General features: G+C 37.0%; 1 protein-coding gene across 1 annotated transcript in view; it reads right to left on the bottom strand.

Moving 5' to 3' along the window:
* Window positions 1-7,870, bottom strand: part of eno2 (enolase 2) — a 10,294-nt gene extending 2,424 nt beyond the window's left edge. Inside the window, exons 1-10 of the mRNA XM_016457599.1 lie at window positions 7,635-7,870; window positions 5,432-5,517; window positions 4,969-5,064; window positions 4,741-4,799; window positions 3,744-3,813; window positions 2,103-2,236; window positions 1,768-1,990; window positions 1,458-1,655; window positions 412-613; window positions 194-302 (exon numbers count right to left, since the gene is read on the bottom strand). Of these exons, the coding sequence (XP_016313085.1) occupies window positions 194-302; window positions 412-613; window positions 1,458-1,655; window positions 1,768-1,990; window positions 2,103-2,236; window positions 3,744-3,813; window positions 4,741-4,799; window positions 4,969-5,064; window positions 5,432-5,516 (1,176 nt within the window). The 5' untranslated portion in view covers window position 5,517; window positions 7,635-7,870. The remainder of the gene's footprint in view (window positions 1-193; window positions 303-411; window positions 614-1,457; window positions 1,656-1,767; window positions 1,991-2,102; window positions 2,237-3,743; window positions 3,814-4,740; window positions 4,800-4,968; window positions 5,065-5,431; window positions 5,518-7,634) is intronic.
* Between the last annotated feature and the right edge of the window lie 1,557 nt (window positions 7,871-9,427).

The raw sequence follows: 9,427 nt of genomic DNA, 5'->3' as shown, positions 1-9,427 counted from the left end.
GGCAAGCACTAGTCATATATTTGAATGTTGAGCAGCGAGCTCATTGGCTACTGATACAGGAGAGAACCAATCAGCTGTGCCATGTGATAATGATGTCATTAGGTCAGATCGAGTTAGACCTATCGGACTGTGCCATCTAGAGTTTCATGCCAGAACTCTGTACATATATATATAATGGTAACATTGTGTGTACCTGTCCAGTGCAGAGTCCCACCACTAGATCAGCAATGAAAGTGTCTTCTGTCTCTCCTGAGCGATGGCTGACCATCACACCCCATCCGTTGGCTTGAGCGAGCTTACATCTGAGGGACACACAGTTCAAAATGAGAAGATTAGGAGCTGGAAAATGCTTGTACTAAACTATGGTTTATGGGGCATGATTTACAGATTGACATGTTTACAGTTACTCACGCCTGGATGGCCTCCGTGACGGTGCCGATCTGGTTGACCTTCAGGAGCAGACAGTTGCATGCGCGGTCTTCCGCAGCCTTCTCTATCCTCTTTGGGTTTGTCACAGTCAGGTCGTCGCCCACAATCTGGATCCCCATGGAACCTGTCATGTTAGACCAAGCGGCCCAGTCGTCCTGATCAAATGGGTCCTCAATGGACACCACTGGCGATTAAGATGGGAACAATAGATTAATCATTTTTTTTATTTCGCAAGGATGCATCAAAAGTGACAGTAAAGACATGCGTAAGGTTACAAAAGATTTATTTTTCAAATAAATGCTGTTCTTTTATATTAATCAAAATATCCCTATAAGCAGCACAACTGTTTTCAACATTGATAATAGTAATAAATATTTATTGAGCACAAAATCAGCATATTAGAATGATTTCTGAAGGATCATGTGACACTGAAGCCTGGAGTAATGATGCTGAAAATTCAACTTTGCATCGCAGCAAGAAATTATATTTTAACATATTCAAATAGAAAGCAGTTATTTTAAATTGTAATAAAATTTCACAATATTACTATTTTTACTGTATTTTTGATCAGTTAAATGCAGCTTTGGTGAACACGAGAGACTTCTTTGAAAAACATTTAAAAAAAAATTTCTGAACAGTAGTGCACATCAAGTGAGAGTTATCATATTTACTAGTTTGACACGATCCTGAAAGGTTGGATGTAACTTTGCAATGACAAAGGTTGATAAATAGTTATATTCCTATTCTCATGATGACTTAATTTAATTCATTTTTAAGTGTTAGTAAAGACTGTGATAATAAATTGTATTTGAATAATAATAATAATACAATTAATTTCAATAGTGACAATTGCCCCTAGACTTCTACTGTGCATTACTTAAAAACAGGCAAAGTAAAAGGAAAAAATCAATTATTACAGGTTTTAAACTGAATTTCCAAGATACTTTCCTTTAAATAAACTTCAAAGTGACTGTACTAACATTTAAACTTTAACATTTCCTTTATATCTTATTTTATTCCCAGTTTACCTGGATAATCGTTGACAAACGTCTGGTAGATCTCTACCAGCTCATCGCTGGTGATGTGTCTGTCTGGGTTTGGAGGGGACTTGAAGTCAAGGTCGTACTTCCCGTCACGGTAGAACTCCGAGGCGGCTACATCCATCCCGATCACGACTTTATCTGTGAACCCGGCCTTGTCAATGGCCGTCTTTATCAACTCAAGTGCTGTGGAGGCGTGATGGAGAAGCCAACAGAACGTAGTAATGGATAAATTCATTATGATGAAATTGGATCACACACTCAGCGATAAAGCTTTTCTAGCGCGCTAGAAACACACCTTCACTGTTCTCCACGATGTTTGGAGCGAATCCTCCCTCGTCACCGACATTGGTGGCATCTTGGCCGTACTTCTCCTTGATGACACCCTTCAGAGTCTGGTAGAGTTCGGCTCCGACACGCAGGGCGTCACGGAATGACTCCGCCCCCACAGGAAGCACCATGAACTCCTGCATGGCAAGCTTGTTTCCAGCATGGGAGCCTCCGTTGATTACATTAAAGGCCTGACGAATGGATAGAGAAGATGTGCTTAGTCAGTCTAAGAGAAAATACCTACAGATGTGAATTATGATGTTGCGAACTGAAGTCATGCAATTGAGTAATGAATTTTCTTACAGGAACTGGCAGCACTAGTTCTGTGTTTCCTGCCAGATCAGCAATATGACGATACAGAGGGACGCCTTTTTCTGCCGCACCGGCCTTGCAGATGGCCAAAGACACTCCCAGGATGGCATTAGCACCAAACTGAGCTGGAGACATGATGAACACATACGTAGCAATTATTGTTATTTTTTGTAATTATCTCATTTAGGGGTCATATGATGCCTATCATTATAGGGTGGTTGTGTACACACACTGCCAACACACATTTCAGTTCAAACAACTTGTAAAAGTGCATGTAGCATCCTATGACCCCTTTAATGTCAATTATACTGTATGTGACCTTGGACCACAAAACCAGTCATAAGGGTAAATTTTCGACAATATTTGGCTGAGATACAACTATTTGAAAATCTGGAATCTGAATCTGAAAAAAATCAAAATACTGAGAAAATCGCCTTTAAAGTTGTCCAAATTAAGTTCTCAGCAATGCACATTACTAATCAAAAATTAAGTTTTGATATATTTACAGTAGGAAATTTACAAAATATCTTCATGGAACATGATCTTTACTTAATATCCTAATGATTTTTGGCATAAAAGAAAAATCAATAATTTTGACTCATACAATGTATTTTTGGCTATTGCTACAAATATACCCCAGCGACTTAAGACTGGTTTTGTGGTCCAGGGTCACATATGCTAGTTTCAATGTATAAGTCAAGAGAAAATAACTCGTATACAATATGTAAACAGTATTGGAACAAGTGATGAATAACATTTTTATTTTAAACTACACTACCATTCAAAAGTTTGGGATCAGTAAGACTTTTTTTTTTTTTAAAGGATGCATTAAATGAATAAAAAGTGACAATAAAGACATCTATAATATTCCAAAACATTTCTGTTTCCAATAAATGCTGTTCTTTTGAACTTTCTATTCATCAAAAAATCCTGAAAAAATGTATCATAGTTTACACAAAAATAAACATCAGCATATGAGTATGATTTCTGAAGGATCATGTGACACTGAAGACTGGAGTAATGATGCTGAAAATTCAGCTTTGCATCGCAGGAAGTAAAACTACTTTTAATAGAAAAACAACAGAAAAATCACAAATTACAAATCTATTATCATACTGAATTCTATTTTAATGTATTTATGATATTATTAAGTCTCCCCAAAACACAATATTCTTTCATCATTTAATCACACTCACAGCTATTCAAACTTGGCATGTCGCAATTGCTTACAAGCACTGGCATCGCTGACATCAAATCTAGTTTGTACGCAGCATGTTTTAAAATAAGCTACACTGGAGTGTATGATTTTTTTCAATAAACAAGTTATAATTTGGTCTGTTCTTATAGTTTGTATGGCTTCAGAAGACTTGGAATATAGCAAATGAGCTGCATGGACAACTTCATCTTTTATGCTGCTTTTTTGGTCCCTCTAGGTCGTTGTATACTTTTATCATTTAGAAAAGAGCAGAGCTGAACATGCTGCTCAACATCTGCTTTTGTGTTCCACATAATAAAGAACATCATACAAGTTTGGAACAACATGAGGGTGAGTACATGCTCACAGAAATTCTATTTTGGTTGAACTATGCTTTAAAAAATATGATGATTTTATCATGTAAGATTATAACTCACATTTGTTCTCTGTGCCATCCATTTCGATCATCATGTTGTCCAGTTTCTCCTGTTCCACCACACTGATCTCCTAAAGTTCATGCACATCATGAAGACAAAACTCTCCAGGTTAATAAAATACAGTGCTTGATTGATGCTGGATGAAAATGTTGTCTAATCATTAGCCTTGCTGCTGTGAAATTAACCTTGTTAATGTCAAATCATCATCAAATAAAAAAATGGCAATATTTGAGTTTTTAGCTTTTGCACTGCAGACATGGGAGTATTTGTAACTTAAAAAAGACATGAAAACGAAAGAATGGAATGTGTAGATCAGAATGAAAATCAAGACCTGGATAAAAGGAGATTTTGTGTCTCTGCCTTTGGTAGATTGGTAGCAGTGGGACCTGTTTTAAAATCTCCTGTTATTGGTAAACGAAATCAAGACCTGGATAAAAGGAGATTTTGTGTCTCTGCCTTTGGTAGATTGGTAGCAGTGGGACCTGATTTAAAATCTCCTGTTATAAGTAAACGAGTATAAAAAATTTAAAGAAAAATGATTAAGAAAAGTGCAGGGGTGGGATCTGATTCTGATCCCATCTGATCGGAATCTGATCTGTAAAACAAACAAATAAATAATTAAATTAACAATTGCTTAGAATTTAACTGTAAAGATTTAAAACTACTGGGAAAGTGGCGACAAACATCTGAAGAAACAAACTGCATGGAATGAAAAAAAAAATCAGGAGGCTGTAAAATAATGTAAATCACAGTGAAAATGCATTAAATAATAAACTTCGTTGTAGTCAGCTGTGGCCCCATTGACACCACATATATTCTGAACATAAGCTGCAAAATATTTGATTATTTTCTTTGAATCTCATGTACTGCATTTAATGCTTAAATATCTCGGCTTAATTCAGATCTTTTCTAGAAATATGATGGTTGAAAACTGATTGTTTGGTTATTTGTTATAAAAAGAATTTCCATTAAACAAAACCTTTCTCTTTTCACTTACAGATGCGATAAGGGCTGGTCCAAGAGTGTCATTAATGTGACCAACAGCCTTCAGTACACCTTAAACCACAAGAAAAGCAGAGAATAAAGGTAAAAGTGAAGATAAAATAAACACAACTATTGCAGAAGGCTTCAAAAAGATGATCTATTTTGTTTTAATTGATCTAATGTTTTATATAATGATGGTTAATAGTGGCAGTTTTACAATGGACCATCTGTGATCGCTCACCTTTGCCCTTGTAACGGCTCTTGTCTCCATCTCTGAGTTCCAGAGCCTCATAGATGCCAGTCGATGCTCCGCTGGGGACCGCAGCCCTGAATAGACCTGAAAACACACTGACACTTCAAATCTGTCATGTATTTACATTCGCGATTAATACATAATTGCATCCATATCTTACTGATAGATCTGTGTTGACAATTTCATTTTCATACATTTCATATATTTGTCTCTTAAAAGTAACTTGCATTTTTGGGATATAACAAAATTATTTATTTCATTTAGATTTATTACTGATTGTATTTTGCATTTGTGCATTTTTAGATATGCTTTCAATAAATATGTTTTGAAGAAATATGAAAAATGTCATTTCATTTACATTGTACATAACATTCATAACAATATTCCTTTGCTTTTAAAATCCAGGATGGCATTCTGCTCAGCCCTTGTTGTAGAGAGACTATTGATTCACCTTTATCAGTTCTCAGGTCCACCTCCACTGTAGGGTTCCCCCGAGAGTCCAGGATTTCCCTGGCAACGATGCTCACAATGGACATTCTTAAACACAGAGAGAAAACAAGCGACAGGGAATGAGCTAAACCTCTGCTGACTCTAACTGGACATGATGTTTAGAAAGGGTGTGTCCATGGCATCCTTTAATTGACCTTGCATGAGTAAGATAAACATCTAAAAGTGAGCGAGTCCTCCAGCATGTCAGCACGAACACGGTTTTGTTCTACCTGCAATAAATCTCTTTTTACATTCGAAATGCTGCTTAAATGCAAAATGTATACATTTGTGTGATGAACTAGGGTTTTTAATGGACAAAATGGATTCCGTGATCCAGACAGCCAATCACCAAAGGTGTTCTCTCTTATCCACTAGTACACAAAATGGAGCTTTTGTGAATTTTTGTGCGCAAAACTTTTGCGTTTAGAGTTTGGTGCATAAAATGAAGAGCATTTCTGTTGTCAAAATGCAGCTAGGTTGGGCTTTCTGTGTACAAAAACTGCAGTTTGTCATGAATGCTGTGTTTCGTGTCACTTAGTCCACACAGTTAGTCAGGTTACACTTGGTGCCGCAAAGAGTTAATAAAAATGTGTGTTGGACCTCTGAGAGATCCAAATCTTAATGTTTTTCTGAAGGAATGCCAGTTTTTGTTTACCCATCCAATGCAATATCAAACACTCAACATCACATAGCCATTTGAAACCCATTTTACTTCTATAATGTGTTCAATTTTGAAGTGAAACAAAAGTAGGGCGGGAATGGATTGGATCATGACTAGTGCCTGTTCTGTACAAGAATGTGAGCTTGCTAGAACAATAGGCCTACCTATAGATATTTGGGTATCAGTTATAGGGTAATAGGAGAATCATTTATTGAGCACTTATTCAATTTTGATTTAAGATTAACATTTAGAATAACGTGCACTGATGAATCATTCAGAATAAGGCCAGGAGCTTCCATAAAGTAGCCTCATAGCATCCATTTTGACTTAACCCTCAATGTCTACGCAAACACATCAGGAGTGCCAATCAATCTGATGGCTTTGAAAATGGATCGGTTTGTCTGGAACATTCCGTTCCAATGATACAGTTCAAGCATCAGCTGGCAGCCAATAAAAACCCAGAACATGCTAATTGCATTCAAAATATGCCACAAGACACGGGCGCACGTGTCACCTTGCTAATAGAATGCACCGACCACCAGCGTTTAAACCGGGGGAGGAAGAAGAGGAGAAGGAGAAGGAGAAGGAGGGGCTTTATTTGTAATGACAACACTGGCATGTATGCACGGGTCCGAGCAGCTCACGAGCGTGCATCTAAATCCGGCCGCTGCTAATTTGCGCCGTGCCAATGTGGTACTGCAGCAACCGCGCTGTCAGCAGATATACAGACGGGAGGGGGGCGATCTGCGGAGGGGTGGGGTGGATAGCGCAGAAAGTGGCGTGATGGGGCAAGAAAAAGATAAATAATTTAACATCCCCTTGGCGAAAATAAGAGCTTTCTGGAGCATCGAAGCGAGTGGTTGCGCGGACGGCAATGAGAACTGGCGATAGATGGTTCGTTCAAGAGCGATTCGTTCGATTTGCGTGTGTCACGTGACAAATACGACTCGGAACTCGCAAGGTGAACTAATCGTTTGTTTCCTCACAATGTACTGCATTAATTACTTTTTAATAATAAAAAAAATGCTTGAAAATATAAAATTTTAATTAAACTCCGCTCAAATGAACGAAGTGACTTATAAAGATGAGATTCAGTTCAATAAAATGACCGATATTCCAAAGCGAACAGATTGAACACACACTGATAACACACGTATATAGAAACAGTAACGCAGACACATAGTGCGGGATCCATCTGGCTGACCCTTTACCAGCGGGGCACCAGAAAGACTGCCACCCAAATTTGCATTTCCTGCATCCCAACATAAGGAGTGACTCGATCCGCATGCATGGGTCTGCCCGCAAAGGCGTGCACTAAAAGCAGCGATGTCTTGATATAATAATTAATAATTGCTGATAAAGCAATGCAACATTCACAAAATCAAGCCCAAAGAGAATAACATATGTTAACCTATAAGCCAAACCATCGTAATGACCCCGCAACAGATGCATTAATGATGCAAAGGTGCAAAAGGAAGAATAAAGGCTTTCGTGCGATGATTACCTGCCGTCAGTGCGCGTAGCCTTGCGTTAGGCAAGCCTGGAAGTGTCGAACTGCGGAAGAGAGAGGCAAAACAGAGAGAAGGTGGGTGGAAACCAGAATGAGAGCGAGATGAGAGGAGAAACAGAAGGGGGAGGGGGTGAAAAGATGAGTCAAAGGAAGATGCTGAGAATTAGAGAGGAGAGGAGGAGAAAAAGAGGAGGATGAGTAGGTCAAGGCGACTGATTAATAAGCGGGAACGAGGGACCCGAGAAGAGGAGGGGAGACTACAAACACAGGGTGCTGCAATGTTCCTCTGTGACTGCTGGTAAAAATAGATGGAGGAATTGGGTAGAAAGAAGCCTGACTAAAATCCTCCAGTGTTGGTAGGGAATGCAAAGCTTATGATGAATATTAAAATAATTCTAAAGTAATAAAGCACCGCCTTTAGGTTACACGCATGGTCCACATTAAAAGGATATTTCTATTTCATTTGAACCTGGAAATAAATAGTGTTTGAAGGCTTAAAAATGTAAAACAAAGACAAAGGTTATGTTGTCAAATATTATATATTTTTGCAAAACAATAATCTTATAATATCAACATTTCATCAAAATTATTTTATTTCTATTTATTATAATACATTTTTTATATGATATTATTGATTTTCTTAATATATGTTCCTTATTTTATTTTATGCTTTAAGTGTTGTTGTTGTTGTTTTTAAATCCTTTATTGAAATTAAATGTTTCACTGCCTCTAAAACCTTTCTCTGGATGTTGCATATGTTACCTGATAACCAAAAAAAACTAATAACTAACTTCAAGGCTTCATTCTGGTATCAAAACACCCACTTTTTTTTTTTTTTTTACAATCCAGTACATTTCCAATGGATAAAATTAAGCTCTGTCCTACATTTTTTCCCTTGTTGAATATAGTAATAGGTTTCATTAGAAAAATAGAACTTTTTAATTTTAAAAACAAACAAGCAAGCCCTGTCCAGATTTAAAAAGTAACGCAAAAGTAACGTAACGCATTACTTTCCATAAAAAAGTAACTAAGTAACGTAATTAGTTACTTTTTTTATGGAGTAATGCAATATTGTAATGCATTACTTTTAAAAGTAACTTTCCCCAACACTGATTATTTTTATTTAATACTCTCAACTGAATTCTACCTAAAGCATGATCCTTCAGAGATCATTTTTATATGCTGATTCAGTGCTCAATAAACATTTCTTATTATTGTCAATCTTGAAAACAGTTGTGCTGCTTAATGTTTGTAGAAACTGTGATACATTTTCTATCAGGATACTTTGATAAACAGACAATTCAAATTTGTTTTTTTTGTATAGAAATCTTTTGTAATATTATAAATGTCTTTACTGGCACTTTTGATCAATTTAATGCTTCCTTGCTGAATAAAAGTATTAATTTATGACAGTAGTCCTGTCATAAAATTTTAACTGTAGTGTAAACATATATAAAACAATATATAAGATAGTTTTAATTGATTTAAATAGCTCACTATTCTAAATCACTATTACCTTGTAACTTGCTCAAACTGAAGTGTATTTCAAGTCCTACTGAAATTAAACCAGCCAATAAAAACAATCCAAATATTCGAGGTGTGTATTAAAAATACAATAATCAAGAATTTGGACATGTCTCTGGCTCTGCAGGGTGTGTATATCACTCCTGGTCACTAGGAGGAGCAACATCCCCTATGCCAGATGTCCACAGTCACCACTAGAGGTCACCATCAACACATTTCTGATTTTCTGTCACCAGGGGCAAGTTCACACGCGCGGTGACGCG

The sequence above is a fragment of the Sinocyclocheilus anshuiensis genome, unplaced genomic scaffold, assembly GCF_001515605.1.
Source record: "Sinocyclocheilus anshuiensis isolate Anshui unplaced genomic scaffold, SAMN03320099.WGS_v1.1 scaffold868, whole genome shotgun sequence".
NCBI lineage: Eukaryota > Metazoa > Chordata > Actinopteri > Cypriniformes > Cyprinidae > Sinocyclocheilus > Sinocyclocheilus anshuiensis.
Note: the sequence above shows the minus strand (reverse complement) of the source record. Positions and strands in the feature narration are given on the sequence as shown.